Raw genomic sequence first — 21974 nt, forward strand, 5'->3', positions numbered from 1 at the left:
CAAAAGCCCAACATCTCCTCTGGGATGTCTTAGAAAACCTCCAACCTCTATTCTTATTGGCCTGATTTAAGGGCTTCTAAACTCATTCACCTTTGTACTCAGACAAGGCCCAAATGCTCATTAGATAAGCAGTCAAAATGGCTGCCTAATAGCAATTTGGACTACAATATTTAACGGAACCTTTCCAACTTCTTCTGCCAGTGGACAGGTAGATGGAAGGAGGTGCCCTATGTCCAAGCTTTCTCTTACCTCAGCTCCAAACCCCCTCTCTGCACTTTCTGTTCATCCATTCATGTCCTCTTAGCTTTGCAATCTGAACTAGAGGAACCTTCCACTACTCTGGACCCTGCTAACAAACCCCCCAATATTCTAACCTCAACCTACAACTGTTCCTTTAGCTCCTCTTGCCCCTTCCTCATCTCCAGTAGTTCCAATTATCTGACTCTCACACCTACGTAATTTCACCCCTCCAATTACTCATTCTTGTGCATATATATATATTAGACAATATATATGTATACTAGACATCACTTAGGCACTATTTTATTAGGCACTATTTTATGTTGAGATGTTTGTTCATGTCTTCCTTAAATCTTCAATTTCCATGATAAAATTTTACAGTTTTTTAAAGATTTTGTGTCCTGAGGTTCATTCTCATTGTAAAACATTTCTGTAAATGTGGTAGATTTGGTGGGATGGGGTCACACAACTGGGGTTGTATTGTGTTTTAGCAATAAGACCAGGATATGTGGAATTCTTTCATTGGTTGTATGTCTGATGTTAGATTATAGGGTGTCTCAGAGTTATCCCAGCACACAGGATATCTTAAATTTGGGATTACACAGGTGATCTAGGGTCTATTGGACTCACCAGTCTTAGTGAGCATAGTGAATATATGATCTGGGCTAGGCATGAAGGTGGGGTATGCCAGGGTAGGGTCAGGAATATTTATCAAACTGGACTACACTATTACTTATTAATTGAAGTGTGTACTGATTAAAGTAGTGCAAACTCTTGTGAAGGCTATGAACCTTAATGTAAATAATAATAAAGTAAATGGTATTATTAATATTATAATACCACATGTAATAAACAAACACCAAATCACCAGGTCAAACAAATACTAAGGGAGAATTAATATCCAAATAGTAAGATTTATTTAACTTTTTTGAAACAATCAATGTCAATGCAGTCACCTGGACATAGAAATTATGTTCCTTAAGTTTCATTTTAATATGGTGCTTGAAAAACCCAACAACTAAAATCTAAATTGAAGTTTAAAATTTGAACCACTAATTCCGGCACATGTGAAGAAGAGCAAATGGTGGGAAGAAATCAAAAAAAGCTAATGTGGATTGTTTTCAGATATATTAGCTAGGTAGAGCTAGGAAAGATGACTGACAGTTACAGTGGAAGTATATGCTGTTCCTTTACTCCATTGTGCTCTGGGAACCTGATTCTTATTTTCAGGATGGAGTTTCAGTGACCTTAGTCATACAGACAAACCGTATAGCCTTGGGCTTGACTCAACTCCATAAATGTGTCACAATTCAGAGGTCAAGGTTCAAAGGTATTATTCATTATGGTATTTAGAATCTTTGGATATAAATTAATTCTGCTAAGTGGGATGATACAGAAGAAAGGAATGTTTACTGTTTGGAATCATTTGAATGTACCTGTACTTCTAAATTTCTGATGGAATGTGACAAGCCTAAGTAGAAGAGATGGACTTTCTTCACAAGGCCCTCTTCATTTCTCCTGGAAATTTAATGAATTTTGCCTTCACAATTGTATGTAGCTTTGCAGTTTTCTAAAACAATTGGGTTTTCACACATTACTGACGCCTTCACTTCTGCACAGTTAGAAAATCTATCTTCATATTCACAACCATTTGCTGAAAACAGAACAAAGATATTCATTATTTTGTTATTATTTTCCTCTATTAAGAGTGACAAAATAAAACACATAAATTGGGAGAAGGGGATTGAGCAAATGAATGGATGTCCTTTAAATTAGAGCTTTGTAAGATATCTTTGAGATGAATTAATGTTTTTCTTCACTCACAAAAGGCTTGAGAAAATTAACGTGGTGATTCTTTGAGGAACTAAACTATCTAGAGGCTAGAAAGATGGCTCAGTGATTAAGAGTCCTTGCTCTTCTTGCAGAGAACCTGGTTTTGATTTTCAGAATCTACATCATGGTTTAAGATCACCTGTAACTTCAGTTCCATGGGACCCAATGCTCTCTCCTGTCCTCCATGGTCACTGTGTTCAAATATGGTGTGCATAAATACATACGTGTACACCAACATTTATAAACATAAAATAAACATAAATAGTAAAAAAGAATCTCACTATTTAAAATGTCAGTCATTATGCAAGTACTTTCTAAACTTGAATATGGTTAATATTTAAAATCTATATTCTCAACAAATCAAGTTTCATTAACATGTTCTATAGGTATTGTGCCTAGCAGCCTGCCTCCTTATGTAAAACTACTCACGATTAAATCATTCCAGAATGTTCTGTTAACCATGATTGCCCTAGATTTTGATTCTGCTTTTCATACCAGAGGAGCTAATTTTATGAAAATAGAGACTTGGAAAGGTAAGTAGTGTAGAATTTTGTTCTGATTATTAGATATTTATATTCAAATATCCAACAGTGACCACAAACCCGATAAAAGTCATTTGAAATTCATGACCCTACAGTCTTTGTCATGTCTTTGATGTATATCGACAGCTCATGGACCTACATTCAGCTAACAGAGTCCTAGAGAATTGGAAACTCATAATTACCAAATCATTCAAAATAACTTGTTTATTCCTCTGTACTTTTGGTACTGTTTATTGAGACAGAATCCTGTTTGTTGCCTAGGCTAGAATCTAGCCCATACAATCACATACCTCTGCTAATTCCACCTCCAGAGAAGCACCACTACAGGCACATGGCTAGTCCTCTTTCACTTTTTGTGGTGGTTCTCTGCAGGCTTTACAGCTGGCAGGGGAAAAATATGATCCATGAAGAGATAAGAATGAAAGTCAGCCTGATTTTATGGTAACAGTATTGTTCCAGGACTTCTAGAGTATGTCCCAGATCATTTTATATTAGCCATGTTTAAGTCCAGCACAATTTTGTAAAAAAAAAAAAAGTTTTCTGATAGCAATTATCTCAGTCCCAAATACGTAGCAATTGAAGACATGTTTTCATTGAGATTCTTTACAAAGTACATCTGGCTTCTTTCATAAGAATGGGTACTGTTGACTCAGAGATAGTGTCCCAGATTTAGGGTCTAGGGAGATGACTGAAGTAAACATAACCCCTGCGGGTATCAGGATTGGCCAGGCCCTAAGATGACATAGAAGTCACTTAGGCTGTTGAAAAGCACAAGTGACATCACTCATAAGAATGGGTTTTATGACCTAACATCATTGCTGAAGATTTACAGATAAAGGGTCTAGGAAAAGTAAAACAAATTCTGGGAGATATGGCGGAGCCTGTCTCATCGGACAGCAAAGGATCACCAGGGTGTAAAACCTGTAATTCCTGACATTCCAGAAAGAGCAGTTATGCATCTCATTCCACTGAAGAGATAAGGTATATGTTTAACTTTCCTGACTTCCCTGGTGCTTATCTGTGTGCACAAGGCCTTTTTGCCCTTTACACCTCTCCATATGCTTGTATATATTCATCATCACTGAACAAGCACAGTTAACAAAATAGTGTTGTTCTACCTCCTCTCTCTGCAACCCATTTTCATAAATTTTGCATTAATAACACAAAATGACTAGTTCTGAATCTATATCTCCTACATGCCTCTTTCATCCTGCTTTTTCTAAGGCTTTTTGGAGGATATGATTTCCATTATATCTGGGAGATGGATACATGAAGGTCCAGGAGATTGCGTTCAGACTAGACTACATAATGAGTTCTATGTGAGTTTTGGTTATGTAGTGAGACCTTATTTCAAAACTAACACACTCTAAACCACAAATAAGTAAATTTAAAAACTGCTAAATAAAAGTGAAGATCTTTTCCTTTCTATTTCTGTTTAAAGTCTTTCAGTTGGCTGTTTGTTACTGCTAGGACTGACTCCTTTAAAGGCACATTCAGCAGAGCTGTGAATATTTGGCTGTCCCTATTTTAGTTTATGATCTTAATATCATTAGTACTTTGAACTTTATCTAAACAAATATACAATAAAGAATTCTGCAATTCAGTGGAGAATGCACAAAATTCCCAGCGAATGGCCACCAGAAATTTTCATATTAATTTTGATATTATTTTCCATTTTCATAAATACCTTATTACTGTTACAGTTCCTTTATATAGCCTGGGTTAACCTGGAGTTTGATCAATATTCCAACCTGGATTTGAACTACTGATGCTCCTTCCTTGGGACGCAGAATGTTGGGATTACATTTATTCTTTGTACTTATAGTCATAATAATACTAAAAATGAACTACTATGACATTCATTTCAGTCCTTTTCTGTGATAAAACACTAGCATTTTTTTTTTTTAAAGATTTATTTATTATGTATACAGCATGTGTGCCTGCAGGCCAGAAGAGGGCACCAGATCTCGTTACAGATGGTTGTGAGCCACCATGTGGTTGCTGGGAATTGAACTCAGGACCTCTGGAAGAGCAGTCAGTGCTCTTAACCTCTGAGCCATCTCTCCAGCCCCAACACTAGCATTTTTAATGAGCTCATAATATGTATAGATTTGATTAGACTCTAAAGAGACATAGAAAATTGCTAAAAAACAAAAAATCATGTAACTGATAACTAAATGGAAAGACATTCAAATAACAACCTTAGTGTCATTGAGATGGATCAAAATAATGATACTTGCCACTAAGCCCCATGAGGTCGTTCTCTCACACCTTTATCATGGAAGGAGAGAAGCAATTTGAAAAGTTGTTCTCTAATGTGAACACACAATCACACACAGAAACTATGGCACACATGCATGTGTTGGTACATATACAGAGAGACACAAATACCCATTTATGAATAAATATAAATGTAACACAAAATTCAAATGATGTTCTGGAGGAGCTTCAGAATTTATTGCATTAAGCTCCATGGTGGGCAAAGAATTGTAGTATATTTCTCCCTTCTCTGGGCTCACCTGTGTACTATTATCTCAACCACGTAGATTTGTATTGCTTTCTCTTCTTAAAATGCCAACCTTAAGATCCTACTGTCATTGAGGATAAGACAATTCACTTTAAATTTTAATGAATTATAGCCACAGGAATATTTCTGTAGACTCCAATAGCAATAATACCAATATAGTTACAAGCATGCACTGATTTTAGATGTTACCATAGAAAACATGAAGTATCATGTTTTTCAATGTCAAAAGTACATACATCCTAAACAATGGAAAAGTTGTAATTCCAAAAATTATGTTAAGTACATTTTTTGTCTCTTGAAAATAAGGCCATGCTATTAAATCTTAATACAGATTTGATATTATTATATTAGTATATTAATAAAACTTACTGCAGAGTCTATCTTCACAGTGATCAGGACAAAGTCCACATGGTTGTCCTATTGTGTAGGGGATGTATTGCCTTCTTACAGTATTACCACTGAAATTGAAATGGGAAACATCAAATACTTTTAATTTTTCTCTGTACACTCTAATGTTTGCATATATATATATATATATATATATATATATATATATATATATTTCCACATATATACATGGTTCCTATTAAAAACTTTAGCTATGCCATAATAAACCTAACATTTCTTAAGAGTATTCAGATAAAAATGGGACATAATGGGAAATTAATCCATTTGCTCACTCCCTCAACCATAGTCTCAGAACCTGAGAAACTGAAATAGAGTAAATAAGAATCTAAAGGGTTAAAAATATTTTAATGTTGAAACACTCTCTTCATTTCCTGATAAACTTGAAAAATACTTTAGTCAGGAATGCTACTTGAGTATAAAAGATTTTTCCTATAGAGAGAATTAGATATAGGTACATGCTGTGATTCCTGTATGGAGGAGGTCCGTCCCTTTGATGATGTAGTGAGTTTCAGGTATTTAAATGTATAATTGTTAAAGACCTCATGCTTAGGAACATTTGGGGTTTTCTGAAGGTAGCATGTGGGTTTGTGACTTTTATGCTTATAAAAATGAGAATGGTAATGAGAAAAACCCTTTATATAAACTATCTGAAGGAAGCAGTACTCTGAAAATGCCAAGCCTACGCCTCAGTAGGAGCATCACTTCCCTGATCATCACAGGAAATTAGAAAAGTCAGATTCTCCAATGCACTAAGGGTGGCAGGGGTGTGTGTGCAATGCCCAAGGGCTTGCAGCAGAACCTCTCCTCTATATGCAGAACACAGCTCTAGGTGTACGAGCAATGTTAAGAATGAAAAAGTCACAAAGCAGTGTACAAGATCTGTCACTTGCTCCTCTTCATTATTCATCTGACACTTCTAGGTACCAGGCTCCAGATGCTACCGGACCAGGCAGCTGGTTGGAGTCCAGTGGCTTTTTTCTCTGTGTTACTTAATGCCAACAGAAACATGCTTGAAAATTCTTTGAAGATCCTACTATTCAACCCATAGCCATATTAGAAATGAATCATTTAAAAGGCTTGATTTGAAGACCCTAAGCCTCTAGTATAAGTTTCTTGTATTAAAAGGATAATAGAGGTGGAGAGATGTCTCAGCACTTAAGAGTACATATTCTTCTTTTAGAAGACTTGGGGTTTGGTTCCCAGCATCCACTTCAGGTGGCTTGCAACTGTCTGTAACTCCAGTTCCAAGGGATTTGATGACTTTGGTCTCCACAAGTGTTTAGGGTTGACCACCTGGGACTGGATATCCTATCAGGAGTTTCCTCCCAGAACAAAAGTGATCTTTTTTCAACACCCATAAATTACCCATAGCTCCATACCAGGGCAATATAGCCTTTTTTTAATGACCCTTGGTTGATATAAATAGTTAAGAAAGCTATAATCTTAACTCTTTTCCCCTCAGAATTTCCTAAAAAAAATCTGGAAAACCCATTCACTAGATCTGGATTTAAGGCCAGAAACCCATTTCCCTTCTATGTTTTGTTTGAGCTCTTAAAAAATTTCCCACAAAAAATGAATATATATTCATAATCTGTAAACTTAATTTTTCTTTAAAAATATTTTAATTACATCTGAGTCTATGTTTGTCCATGTGTGGCTATGTGTGTGTATAATAACAAAGCTGAGATCATGAATTTGAGAGATGATTTGCGGTAGGAAGATTTGGAGGAGAGGGAAGTCTGGAAATGATGGAAATATGGTACTCCTATGTGAAATTTACAAAAATAAAACAATTACTTTTTTTTGATTTTTTTTCTTTTTTTTTTTTTTAAATATTTATTTATTATGTATGCAGTGTTCTGCCTGCATATATGCCTGCATGACAGAACAGGGCACCAGATCCCATTATAGATGGTTGTGAGCCACCATGTGGTTGCTGGGAATTGAACTCAGGACCTCTGGAAGAGCAGCCAGTGCTCTTAACCACTGAGCCATCTCTCCAGCCCCACTTTTTTTTTGATTTTTGAGACAGGGGTTCTCTGTGTTGCTCTGGATGGCCTCAAACTCACAGAGACATGTCTATCTCTGCATCGTAAGTGCTGTGATTAAAGTCATGAAACAATACCGACCCTAAACAATTAATTTTTATAAGGGAGATTCAATAACATATATAATCAGGGGTAGGATCAATTTAAATAGAAGCAACACAATCACTAACCTGTGTCATTAATTCATGTTCAATCCTGGTCTACTATTAAAAGTTTGCTTTGTAGCCTATGAACATAGCATGAACTGACAATATGAATTCACGATCCTCATACTTGGGTCCTCATGAGGTCACCACTAGTCCAGAAAACAGCAATGGAGGAGGAAAGAGAAACCATTTTTTAAGATAAGGAAAATGCTTCCAAATGTGATTCATGGAAGTGATGAGATGAACATTTCAAAAATTTTGTTAAATAAGTTTCATCTCTAGGGAATATTTAGAAGATTTTACTCCCTTCTCCAGGTATAAAATATATCTTTGGCTTGTTTTTATACTATGATAATTTTAAAATGTCAAACTGCATTTGTCATTGTTGAAAATGAACTTTGAAGTGGATACTTACAGAGGACAATAGTGACAAACATAAAAGAATTTCAATGATTGGTCAGGGCACTCAGCAACTCCACATGCAACTTGGTAAGATGAATTCCAAACAATCTATGCACCCAGAGATGAAGAGAGGGCACAGGTCAGAGCAGAAAACACAAAAAGAAAGTTTAAAACACTGCTGGTATACTTCGTTTCTATATGCCTTATAGACATATTTAAGTGATTGAATAAAATTACAGATTTGAGAACCTTCTTAAGGGGCTGCTGTTGGTCAGCTAGTCTGGCAAAACTTTCAGGAAGTACCCAGTGGAGTTTATGAAGGATGGTTGTGGCTTCAGCCCCATCTCAGAGAAGCTTTCTTCTTCTTTGTCATCTTTGACAGTTTCCAAGATGATGAGGTTGCCGAAGGCTGGGCTGAGGCCAAGGAGCTTGGTGTCAAAATGGAAGACATCAAAGAATCTAGGGACACTAGTAGGACCCTGGTTTGATGTGGAATTTCTCTGACACTGTTTCCAACTCTACAGGCATGTGACCATAAACATCTAGAGGGGAACCTGGATATCAGGTCAGTTTTTGGTCAGACATCAAAGTGACCAAGATGTTGCTGTTGACTACTCTGCAGGTAAGTACACTGAAATGCTTTTGCAAAAACAAGTGTCCTGTGTCCATATAGCCCTGGCCTTGGAAGATGAACCAGAACTTCCTCTCAGCATCATAGAGGAGACTGTTCAGTTTCACGCTAAGCTGTGAAAATGAGTATCTTCCTTCCTAGGAGGGCAGAGATCATGGATGGCTTGCCAAGCCTTGCTAGTCCAGCTGAGTGGAATGCTGCCACTCAGCATGTTTCTTAGATGTTGTACGTGGTAGGAGCTTCTGTATGGAGCTGTGGCCTTGGATTTTCTGGTTCGCACTTGAAACTGTGTTTCATCTCATGTCTTTCAGCCTTCAGGGTCTGATCAGGCCAGGGATTTGGAGTTACTCCATGCCTGTACTACATCTGGATCTTCTCCCTATCCAGCCAAGCAGGATCCTCACATCAGCTTCTTTCTAGGTTTGGTAGGCCCTCTTTGACAATGGACAGGGCAGAATCACAATCTTATAATTCTTGCTGAAACAGTCATTTTATTTGATAGGAAAGGGACCAGGGACTGGCCTTTGGATCCAGCAGGAAGCTAGCTGTCAAGGTTTTTAATAATAAAGTCTAGGAGGTGCCATTTCCCTTTTCACTCAGGAGCCATACAGACCTGATATGCAGCCCTGCTAAAATCTGTGGAGGTGCCTTAGAATATAGGCCATTAACCTTGTTTGGTGACTGGAGTCAAGAAATTAGGGTTAGAAAAAAAATCAAGTATGTTCCCTTACAAAGATTAGATAAACCATTGAAATATAGAAGCTCAAATAGCCAATGATTGTCAAGACCATTGTACAAACAACCACTCAAGATCTCCTCGTGTGATTGGTTGATGTGCACTCTCTCTATACTCCCTGAAATTAGGAGATTGTGATAGGAAGACAGGAAGTTCAAAGCCAATCTTAGCTACATACTGAGATCCTGTCACAAAAAGAAAATAAAAAATCTCTGCACCAACATTCTGCTTTGAAATCAGTCAAGTAATTAAAAATATTTTCTTGCTTAGCATTTACAGAGAGAGTACTTTTTCTTACCTGAGTATAATGTCCAACTGCTGCATCAGTTGGATTTGGGTCTGAGCCCAACCTGAAATCATTGACTTCATCATACCAGGTTTGGATTACATGAGACCATGATGCTGGGTAATTTGCTCTGAAGATATTCTCACCACATCTTATGTCTAAGGAAAAAGACAGACCATTCATAAAGAGAGCAATAAAGAAAAAAAGAGGAACACACACACACACACACACACACACACACGTGTGTGCTCAGAATCCCTGTTTTTTAAAGTCATTGCTCACAGTTCCTTTTGAATATTGCTTAAGAAGCATAATTCAGACCTGATGAACCTTTAGCTGAACAGTAGCCATAGGTATTCAATATGTGTGCCCTAAAAACAATGAGCACTAAGTAGATAGAGAAGACTTTTCTTCAGTAGCTTCTCTCCTCGACCTCATTCTTCCACACATTAAATTCTCCACATCTGTGTGCACATCTCTTTGTGTGTGTGCATGTGTGTGCATGCCTGTGCCTCATTTGTAGCAAATGTGGACTTTCAGTCTTAAAGAAGACCAAGACTGACTCCTTTCATTTCTCTCCTGAGTAGCTAGAGATATTTGTATAATACTTTTACATATTTACATTGTTCTGTATGAGCCTTCTTTATAGTCATTCTTTAAAAATTACAAGTATAACACAACATAAACAGAAGGAATTATATTTTCAAAGTATATAACTCATGTCTTAATTAGAAATTTAAAATTTCATGGGCCAGATTTTCTTCAAAGAATGAGGAATTAGCATCTTTTAATGCCCCCAAATAGCTTGGAATTTTAATCAAGCTCTGTACATAAAAAATTACTTTAAACTTTAACTGAATATTGTGGCCTTAAAAATTAATTTTTAGTCATTATGTTATTAAATTAGAAATGTCTAAGGAGTAAAACCTTGACAAGAGGTGATTAATTTATTAGGTCCAAATTGGGTCAAAGGTGATTTCTGGACCCCAAAGTTTAGGGTCTCTGAGTGCCCTAAGAACCCAGACTCCAGTCCAGTTGATGCAACAGCACAAGGATTTATTAAGCTTCTATATAGAAGGGCTCCTCTGCTCCCAAGAGCAAGAGTCACATCTTACTGCAGCCCCATAAGGGCTTTAAAAGGAAAACCCCACATGATTACAATTCCCATACAATTTCATGGCCTGATCACAGGGTGATCACAGAGTGGGTACAGTCACGTCAGCATGCACATTCTTCCTGAAACCTCAAGGGGGGTACCAGGGCGGGAGTGGAGTTTACACACAGGTCACAGTGGTCCTTCCTGGAACACTTGCAGTTAACCCAGTCACAGTTGAGCACATCTCTTAACAGAAATTTTTTTACATTGTTATATTGTTACAGGGGTGATTGAGTAGTGGCTGAGTCAGGTGGCCCTTGGAACTAGATTTTTAGTGTTTCATTTCCTGGTCCTTGAAGTTTTTCATTTCCTGAGGCTTGGGAGTGTAAGCCTGAAGGGCTAGGGTCTTTCAGTGATCATTCTTAATGTTTTACAAAATATTTTATCTCATGGGACATTTATTTATGTTGTTATCATTTTTACACTTCCTTATGTAAAGATTATGCTTCATAGTTTATTTTTAATTTAACACAATATGCCTTTTAGGTACTCAGAGTGTACAAAAGTTGATCTCACAAAAAATGAAAGAAGACCTGGGTGCACACACATTGGTGGCTTATACACAAAATCCCAGTACTTACGAAGATGAGGTTGGAAGTTGAGAAATTTAAAAATAACCTGGACTATACAGTGAGACCTATCTCCTCACCAACAAAAATAATAAAAGAAGTAGTAAATGTAAATGCCAAGATATTTGACATTTCTTGAGGAAAAAAAATTTCTTGACACACAATAAGCCACATCATTAAGATACTGGATTAAAGACAGAAATTCTAATTTCAGAGGGCTGGAGAATTGGCTGAGCATGTAAGAGTATATCTTGCTATTTCAGCAGACTTGAGTCCAACTCCTAACACCCATACAGTGTAGCTTACCACCACCTGTGACAACAGCACTGTGACAACCACCTGTAACTTGTAAACTCAGGAGGGTCTGGTGCCTTCTTCTGGCCTCTAGAAGCATTTTTATATACTTGCACATGTGCATAAATACACAGAGACACACATTCACATAAATAAAACCATAGTAGAATAAAATAAAAAGGAGATTCTAATTTCATATTTCCTTTATAAGGCCTTAATTAGTAATTATTTTTATCAAGACATTAGTTTCTCATCTTAAAAGCAGAGAAAGAGATGATCCATATGTTGCTTCAGTTGTAATCTGGTTTCAAGGCACAAAGCTGGCATCAGGAAAGACAGTTTGTATAAAATATAAACCACCCAATAAGCACAAAGTGGAGCCTTTAAGACAGCATCATCTCTGCTCCAGAGATATTTAACTTTAAAAAAAAGGCACTATCACAATACATGTTTATTTGCAATGTTTTGTTAGCACAATATGAGAAAACGGGCTTTCCTATGTGAATCTCCATTCATTTGTAAGTAATTTTGAGATTACATACTTGTGGTCCTGACTTCTGGAGAACTGTGTACATAAGTGCATTGGCTTGCCCATCTTTGTGCATTCACTCGGGCATCATCACTCCATTGCTAAAAGGAAAAAGAAAGAAGTGACATGGAATAACTCAAATGTCAAACTCACATGATCTTTTCAGACAGGCTGATATCATTGCAAAATATCTGTAGGCACCTTCTGATTTTCATCATGACCAATATATAATATAGTATATGTCTAAATTTTTATGTTAGCATGTATATTATCAGCTTTCATGGTGGCATTTATAAATAAGTTTATTTTTGCATATTTTCCACCCCCTCTTCCTGATCCTGCCCATCCTCCTATGCATGCCCTCTCACCCACAGCCTCCATTTGATGTCACACCTGTTCTCTTTACTTCCACTTCCCATGCCTTCTATAGCCCCTTCCCAACCTCCAACACTGATCTTACCAGTTTCATAACCTATGTCCAAAGTTACTCCAACTTGTATATGGCCTCTTCTGTACCAAATAAATGTAAGTAGTCTGTCTTCCCAAGACCACAAAAAATACTAAAACCTTTAATGGTCTAATGACTTACTGAAATCACAACAGGAATCATTAAAGACTGAGCAATTGCTATAGAGCGAATAGCACTAAACATGTTGAAGTACTAAGACTATTTTTACAGCTGTAAGAAGTTGCCTCATAAATCCTAGCTTCATTTTTTCCCTCACTGAATTAATTTAAGAGACACATGGACTTTGGTTTTAGATCCAGACAGTAGACTATTTAGATGAAGGGTCATTGGACCTTAAAGCAGAAATCTTCTGACCCTAGATTAAGAGAGAAAAGAGTGAGCCAAAATAACATGGTAACTTTTCACTGGAGACCAGAGTCAAAAGATTTGATTTTATTTCAGTCACTATAATTGATATAACACCATAATACCAGTAATTTAATATCAATTAAGTTTAAAAGAAATTTAATACATTCTTCTCTGATCATTGCACAGCTAAAGACTTAGAGGTAGAGAACCAACTCTGATCTCTATCTATGTGCATGACAAAGTATATGAACATACCACCCCATGCACATATACAAAACAATGAATACTTTTTTTTAAAAGAGAAGCTAGAATAGAGGCAGAACCTCTTAAAGCACACAGGTGAATCCAGATGCTATCCTCAGGCTCCAAACACAGCTCTCCAAATACACTATCCTGTTGTGAGCCCTCACCATCTTTAGTAAGTCACTACCAGGTGGAGAAACTATTCTTCTCAGTTGATTGTGCTTGTTTATAATCTCTTCTTGGACTGACTCTTTAGTGGTTGACAAATCTTCAAGATTTTTATTCTAAAGGGAAAAAATTAAAGTCATATTAGTGTTTGTTAAGATTGCATAAAAAAGTGAATAAGTTGTCTAAGGTGAATGAAGGTCATTTTTAATTTAAAAAATTTTTAATAGTTTCATAGTACTTTGCTAAACAGATACACAATGATTGTGATACAAATTTGTACTGTAATTATATTTACAATCTTTTACAATCACAAATGATTCTGTGATGAGCATTCTTCAATTGCTTATACACATTTTAAATATATTTGATGGCAATAGTTTAGACATTGTATGCTGACAGAGTATATGTACATGAATTTTTAAATATAAAATTTTGATAAACAAAACCCAATTTTCTTTGATTGACTGTGTCTGCTTTGAGATAATATTTAAATATGAACTCAAGGTTTTCTTTCAAGTTCTGTCTTTTGACATTTTTTTCATTTTTCCGTAGCATATGGTTGTGAATAGCAACCATTGTGACTAACAAAGCATTACTACTAATAGAGAAAGAAAATTTGTTTTGCCAGAGCCTGGGACACTAAATGCTCAAGCTGTGATACAGTAAGACAGCCATGGAAAAGTGTGTTTTTGTAGTGAAGATGGAAGGTGATTTTTAAAGTACTCATGCGCATGTTAGTCATTAAACCTTGACAATAAATGTTAAGAAAATCTATGACTTTTTATTAGAAACACTTTAAATAGAAATTTTGAGAATTGAATGAATTTATGGCATGTCAAAGTAAAAACTCTTTTGAGGCTACAAATGTCAATTTTGATTTAAGAGCGATCTGTAATGATAGCCACGCACAGTAGCCATTCACACTCAGGCTGTAGCAAGGGAGTGCTAAGGATGAAGACACATAATTCATTATAGAACTTTGTAGGCAACAAACATCTGAGTTTGGAAGCTTGTGAGATAATGTGAGGCTCAGAGCCAGTACAGGTGTGCATTAGATAATTTTATATGTAACACTTTTTTTGTGATCACTTCAAAGACATGTTTATCTAATAGAATATCCTCCAATTTAGAGGCAATGGGTGTTTGAAAATAGTTTAGCATTGTTGACTTTACATTTCACTGGTCAGCGATAAGCCAGCTAAGTTAACTCAGATGCTGATATTTAAATATACATCTTTGCATTTGTGTGGGACAGGTGGATGGAATGATATTTTATGAATTGCCAAGATAAGACTCACATACTCCAGGCTGTGCTACTTTATCTTACAGAGCAAGATATTACAGCATAACTATTGGTGGACTGATTCTAACATTTTATCTCAGTGCTGGGATCAGTAGTTGCTCTTTCTTACAATTTTACTGCCCTCAAGTCTCTGGAGACATTATACCCATGGATCTAATCACACTGCATATCCCATGGCTGCTATATGTCCATCTCTCCCTAATTTTTTATGTTCTGAAGGCACTAATGAAAAGCCTTGTGCCAAGAGATTTCTCACAGCCACAAAACAGTAAGTGTGCTTGTATTCTCTTAACAGGAAGTTGTACAGATATAAAGAAAAAACAGACTAGAAACACTGAAATGTGAGAATGAAATGTTAAAGGGTTTGTTTTGGATAGAAATGTGCCCTAATAATTACAACACCACAAAGTAAAACCAAGAATAACAACAATAAATGACACCGAGAGATGAATCAGTTCTCCATGGTAACTCTCAAAGAAGCCTTCATTCATAAAACATGGCTTGAATCTCTCTGCTGTTTGGATCTTAAAAATTTGTAAAAAAAAAAAAAAAAAAAAAAAAAAAAAAAAAAAAAAAGTACCAATAGGCCAAAGAGAGAAGGGAGGGGGAAGGGATGAAGGGAAGAAGGATAGATGGTTCAAAAGTGCCATAAAATTCAATCATTTTAGGAAAGTACCTGGGAATGCAAACAACTTGAAAGAACACCTAGATAATAGTCTCCAGATTACCAATTTGATTATGGTAACAAAAGACATATAATTGATCTTCTAAAACAGGCTTACCAGTTATTGGCACTCCCTACTCTTGGGGAATTCTAGTAGTCTTCAATGCAGAGGCAAGGAAGAGTATGAGGGTGACAGCAATGCCCAATGCTTCTAACTTTGAGTAGCTTTCTAACTAAGGGGAGAGAATCTTTGCGGGTACTACACATTCCATCTTTAAAGATGATTGAGTCTCATCTGGGATTGTCTAAGCAGAAGAACATATTACCAATAATAAATATTTGGCTCATGTACACACTTATTGTTTGCATAATAGATGTACTTAATTACTCTGGTGTGTGGGTGGGGGGTGGTAATTGCTGAGGATCAATGTGACTTACTCCACACTCTGGACTTTTACAGTTTTAAAGAGTGATCTGATAGCTTCCTAGCCTTCATTGTTGCCTAAATTGTTCTGATAAGATACTAAACCTTACCCATACCTCATAGTCATCTTGAAGAAGGGATGGGGATAACACAGCAGCCAGGAACAATAACAATGGGAATAATGTCATGTCTAGAAAACAAAGAAGAGAAAAACGATCTGCATTGAATGTTTATTACAAGGAGTTCTGAGTAGCAAAGAAGTTATGGGGGAAGTAACAAGATCCATTGCCTAGATTTACTAGCACTGTAACAAGGAGGACATACTATTTATATCATCAAAATGATGAACTCAGGAAGCCTGCTGCCAGCTGGTGCAATAAGGAATAAATCAAAGTGCCTAACTGAAACTCCCTGAAGCATACACCTATGAATAATCTGGGCAATTATGTTCTCCTCCCCTGTCACACTTTAGTCCATGGAGGTCCTCTCTTCAGATTCTAGGAATTTAGGAATTATTTGTTTGTCCTTTCAAGATTTGCAAAATCACCGAACTATTACCATGGAAGGGTACTACTATGATACAATCAACCCTTGTTGGATATTTTAAGCTCTGCCTACTCTATTATAGGATGTTTGTTTGTTATTCATTCTTCAAAAGTTTTTCTTTTCTTTTGGATACAAGATTTCACTATGTATCCTAGTCTAGCTTCAAATTTACAACTTTGCCTCAGAGTCTCAAGTGCTGAGACATATTTGTACATTACCACCCAAAACTCTGTCATATTTTTAAATCAATGTCCTTAACTTGGCTCATGTGTCCAACATATTAACACATTTACTCTCAAAGTCTGATCCATAATACCAAGACTGAACCTTGATAATCTTGGACTTTCATCATCATATTTTACATATAATGGTAAATATATGATAAACTAATGCCATGTTCAACATTAGGGAAACCATTTAAATAATTTGGAACACATTCTCTTAGTAAGGGTATTAAGCAAAACATATATGTACACACATACATACATATACATAGTTGAATGTGTGCTGGTATGAATGTATATATATATACACGTGCATGTGGAGACCTGAGGCAGACATTAGGTGTCTTCAATTGCTCCCTATCTTATAAGTTGAGACAGCATCTGTGATGGAGCCCCGAGCTCACCATTTCAGTTAGTCTGACTACCATAGCTTGCTCTGGGTATTCTGTGTCTCTATCTTCTGCCTGCACTGAAGTTATTAGCATGCAGCCACACTCACCTGGCTTTTACATGGATTCTGGTGATTTAAAATATGGTGTCCATGCTTACATAGCAAGTGCATTCTCTTCTGAGACAAACTGGCAGCATCTACAGCTTGCTTTTAATGATTTCTCCTAACCAGAAAGAAAAGTTTTTCCAACTCTACAATTAATAAAGGCCTATATAGATGGATGCAATGCATAAAAAGGTAATTTTCATGAAATTTTCTAAAGCACTCTTTGTCACAGCAATTTAGACACACAAAATAGCATGACTATGTTTGGTGTCACTTGTTATGTGACTCTCTATGGGTTTCGCTTAAAACTCATAAAAACCTAATAGTGAGATGCTGTGACTCAATAGCCCACTTTACACATGAGCAATCTTAGTGTTTGAGATTTAATACTGACACGTCATAAGAATTTTGGGAGCACAAATGAAATCTAAGAACCGGCTCTGTGGCATCAAAGCCTTCAATTTCGAGAGCCCGAGACTGCAGTGCTTAGAGGATTATGCAAAGAAATATGTCAATCAAACCCCAGCAGAGGTGCCTGGAGTGAGTGCATTACTGGAAGAATCACCTGGTAACTAGTCACATTCTCCTGAGTATCTACTGTAATAGTTTCTAAATTCCAGTGTTATATTCACTCATCACTCAGTTTGCTTTGTTGTGTTTCTCTGAGCTATGAAAAGGTCAGCACAGAACATAAATTCTACAGAACAGCTAGAAGTAATTATGGACAAAATCTGGACAAATATCCTGTAAGAAAAACAGCCTTGTCAATTCCTGAGAAGCATTCTTTTTTTTTTATTTCATTTTACAAGCGTGAATACCCCTGCTTCCTTGAATTTGCTAAGCAGTGGCACTGGAATTCTGAGCTGTGCCTGATCTACAATACTTGAAATTTCTGGTACTCACTTATGCAACTTACCCTTGTCTTTTGTAAAATGAGCTGTCTCACCTCAAGGATTGAAATTTACCACAAAGTAGTCTATTATCAAATTGCTCTTGGGATTGACACTTATCATAGCTTTGACTGATTTTGATTCAACATCAGAACTTTAGCCAGATTGGCAGGTACTGTAGGTTCAGATGTCGACTAGTTGAGTACATCATTTAAACACATGAAGAAAAGTTTTAATTAATTTCTTTTGGAATTATAATCTTCTCCAAAATCATATAATTCCCTTTTAATTGATATTAAATAGTATCATAATATCCTAATTTTCTCCAGAATAATTTCTTTTCTTCCCCAAACATAAATATCTATGAGGGAAACTGCTTTGTCATATCCACATACTTTATACATGTAGAGAACCTACAAGTTACCTGAGTATATTCACCTATGATCAGAAAAATGAAATGTTTTGTTTTCTGCTTGCCTTGATGTATTTTATGGACCAGTTATATATTCTTATCATCACCAATAACACATTTATTTCAAGTTCAGAGCTATAATGTTGAGTTGGACCATTTAAAATCATTAGTAAAGCTACCTTCTCATCCATAATCTAATAATATTTGCATTAGTACACAGAAAAATCCCTGCACTCCTAAATCGTAGTTCTAGTAATCATACTTCTAATATAACTACTTTGAAAAGTCACAGCCATTATTTCTAATTTTAAAATAAAGAAATTAATTCCCACATCTCTATACAAAAGCATTTCCAGGATAACAAATAAGCTATTTAAATCATGTATACTTAGCTTTAGAGATTAAATAAAATCCATTGTACTCAATAAAATTATCATGAGGGGCCTGACAACAGTCCAGATGTGCAATCACTAACTATAACATTTTGCTGCTGCTGAGTTATAAATGCACTGGCATCATGAGATTCATCTTCAAATAAAAGAGTGCTACCTACTGCTGGTATCCAAGCAGAATGAAGTGTTTGTTCTGCTGGAAGAGGAACATGATAACAGACAAGAGTCAGAACTGTATATATGTCTTCTACCTATTTCCAGTTTTGGCACAATCTGGTTGTGCAGGCATGAGGCCGATAAGGCCCACATGCTAGGTGAATAGGCTAAACCTCAAGTTAAATAAAACTGTGACATGCACAGTAGTGCCCTGACCCAGAGGAGCCTGAAATTGGACCCCCAAGATGATAGCTGCTGATGTAAGACTCAGGGCCAAATGAAGAAATGCCACAATAGCCATAGAAGCAACACCTGCCAAACAGCACACACATAAATACCTCAGCCCTTTGTTTAAAAAAACGAGCTTGCTTGCAACTCCCAGGATCTGTGTCATTGATTCTGTGTCTTCTCACCCCCTGCCCCCAAGGGTACCCAGGCTAGGAGAGCCCGAACAGCAACAATTCTCTCCCCCAACATGGGTTGTTTTTATCTCTTTATTGTTGACTGATTTACTGACCAGACCCCGACCTCATTCCAGCATTTTGATTCAACCCCTCTGGCTGATTTTGGTGAATTGACCCTATTTCATAGTCTCTGTGTTTCTCCTCTAATTGGTGAGTATTGGGTTCTCTCTCTGTGTCTGTCTGTCTGTCTGTCTGTCTGTCTCTCTCTTGCGCGCGCTCTCTCTCTCTCTCTCTGTCTGTCTCTCTCTCTCTCCCTCTCTCACTCCCTCTTTTCATTCCTTTCCCCTCGCTCTTCTTTAGGGCACATAGTTTATTTTCAATTAATCCTTACATTTCCACATAAGGGCTGGCCACCCAGGAAATGGAATCAAGTACTGAGACCCTGAATAGTCTTTTCTCTCTGGAGAAACTGTGTGGGCAAGCAGCCATGTCCTAAAAAACTGTGGAAGCCCCTTCCCCCCACAAAGCACTTACATTCCATACCAAACAAGCCTTTTCTCTTATTCCTGGCCTAAGACCTCATAAGAGACTTTCCATGCATCTGAACCAATTGAAGTCTCCTGTCTGGGGCTACTCTACAGGAGAGACTTAATGGATCTCTGTCTGCTGGAAGGACCCCTACAGCTCTTGTGGGGTGTGGTTGAAGGCCTTTAGTCTATTCCTCTATTCTTCAATCTGGTTACATGACCACCAGTTAAATGCCAAAAAGGCAGTGGCTGATTTTTGAAACTCACGAGCAGGCTTCTGTCTATCCCCTGCAGGAATCCCACCCATGATTTCTCCCCCAGGAAGGGATGGGAACTTTCCTCTCAAGGTTTACCAGTTCTCTGTAGTTTCCTTGTTCAATTGTCATTCCCCACCTCCCTCATCTGCCCGCCGCCCACCTGGTGGCATCTCCCCACACCAGCCTGTCCCTGGTGCCGGCAGCAGAGCACAGGGAGTCACTGTCACTGTTGCCTCCACTGTTGCACAGGGTATCTGCGCAGTGTGGCGAGGCCCACCTGCAACTGTTCCCTGCCCATACATGGATGGGTGGCATCTCGAGCACAGCTCACTTCCCAGTATGCGAGCCTTGGGGGGCAGCAGAGACATGCTGTCCCCCTACCCCATGTCCCTCCCAAGCCCAGCCTATAGCTCAGGTGGTACCAGCCTGGCATTCAGTCTGTGCCCAATCTCCCTACTCCACCTTCCCCAACAAAGTTAGAAAGGCAGCAGACGCATGCTGTCCTGCTCTTCCCCCCACACCCTAGCCTGTCCCGAGACAATCCTGTTTCCCAAGGGGCAGCAGAGGCACGCTCTTCCCCCTCTACCAGTACACCAGTGTCACAGGAGAGGAGGCGGGCCACCTGAGACATGTGCACTCTCCCTTGCTCTCCGCTACAGCTGTGATTAGGAGAGGGTAGCTGAAAAGCACCAAACTCCCACGAGAGTGCATTTTTACCCATTTAACAAACAATGGGCAACTTTCCTTCTTCCACATAGGAGCCTCAGATGGTGACACTTAAAGCTCTGATATAGACCATAGATATTTGAGTCAAGTGCTCACACCTGGTCAGTTTTAGAGCTGAAGCCTCTGCCATAGCACCTTCGATATCCCTCAAGAACATTTGGGATCCTTCTTTATGGATGCAAATCTTATTTTGGCCAGGAAAAGGGAGGTTCAAGAAGGGAAATCCCCTCATTTGGCATTTGTATCCATATTACTGGGCATGATAGCCTGTATAAAATCAGGTACCACGGACAATGTTCTTCGAGCTTTTAATGACCACTGTAAGATATAAAAAATCAATTCCCTCTAGCTTGATTTCCTGTCTCCATATGTAGCTCCAGATTCAAAGGATGAGGACAACCTTCTGTACAATTCCCTCCCACCTCACCTCCTACAGAGGGAGCTCTCTATCCTTGGGCAGAACCCCCCTCATCCTCATGCCCTGAAGAGCCTCACTGTGACTCCCTTAAGGCAAAAACCCACTCAGTAATTAAAGACTATCTAGCCCCAGTACCTGAGCCCCTAATGTAAGCCTCAACAATTAAATATCACTCTACTAATCCTTTTCCTTTCAGAGTCAATGTGAGACCTAATGCAATCAACCAATCCTGGATGCCCACCACTCTTACTGATCTGTCTTTGATTTGTAAAGCCGCTAATGAATCAGGTCCAGACTTGCCATATTTTGAGCAAGTGCTGCAACAATGCACAATGCATTTACAAACCTAATGAAAGCATACTTGAACCAGCTGTTTTTCTTAATCGGCAGGCGTCCTATGAAGATCAAGCTTAAGAGTAGGCACACCTAAATATTCAATATAATATTGCTGTTTCTCTAGACATGCTGAATGGCAGGGGCCAATATACTGATCCTGTGACTCAAGCCCAAATTGGCCTGCATGCCTATCTTCAGTAGGTCTCTGACCTTGCATTTAAAGC

The 21974-nt window shown here is 37.8% G+C and overlaps 1 protein-coding gene across 1 annotated transcript; it reads right to left on the bottom strand.

The window, feature by feature from the left end:
* Positions 1–1766: 1766 nt before the first annotated feature.
* On the bottom strand, positions 1767–16154 carry LOC128114112 (cysteine-rich secretory protein 1-like). Its single transcript, XM_052743966.1, has 7 exons — positions 16083–16154; positions 13575–13691; positions 12361–12448; positions 9812–9957; positions 8160–8254; positions 5512–5600; positions 1767–1894 (listed from the first exon to the last, which is right to left on the bottom strand). Exons 1-7 carry the CDS (start codon positions 16152–16154, stop codon positions 1767–1769), a joined length of 735 nt encoding a protein of 244 aa, XP_052599926.1.
* Between the last annotated feature and the right edge of the window lie 5820 nt (positions 16155–21974).

Source organism: Peromyscus californicus, unplaced genomic scaffold (assembly GCF_007827085.1).
Source record: "Peromyscus californicus insignis strain IS unplaced genomic scaffold, ASM782708v3 Scaffold_19__1_contigs__length_69161282, whole genome shotgun sequence".
In the NCBI taxonomy this organism is placed as follows: Eukaryota; Metazoa; Chordata; class Mammalia; order Rodentia; family Cricetidae; genus Peromyscus; species Peromyscus californicus.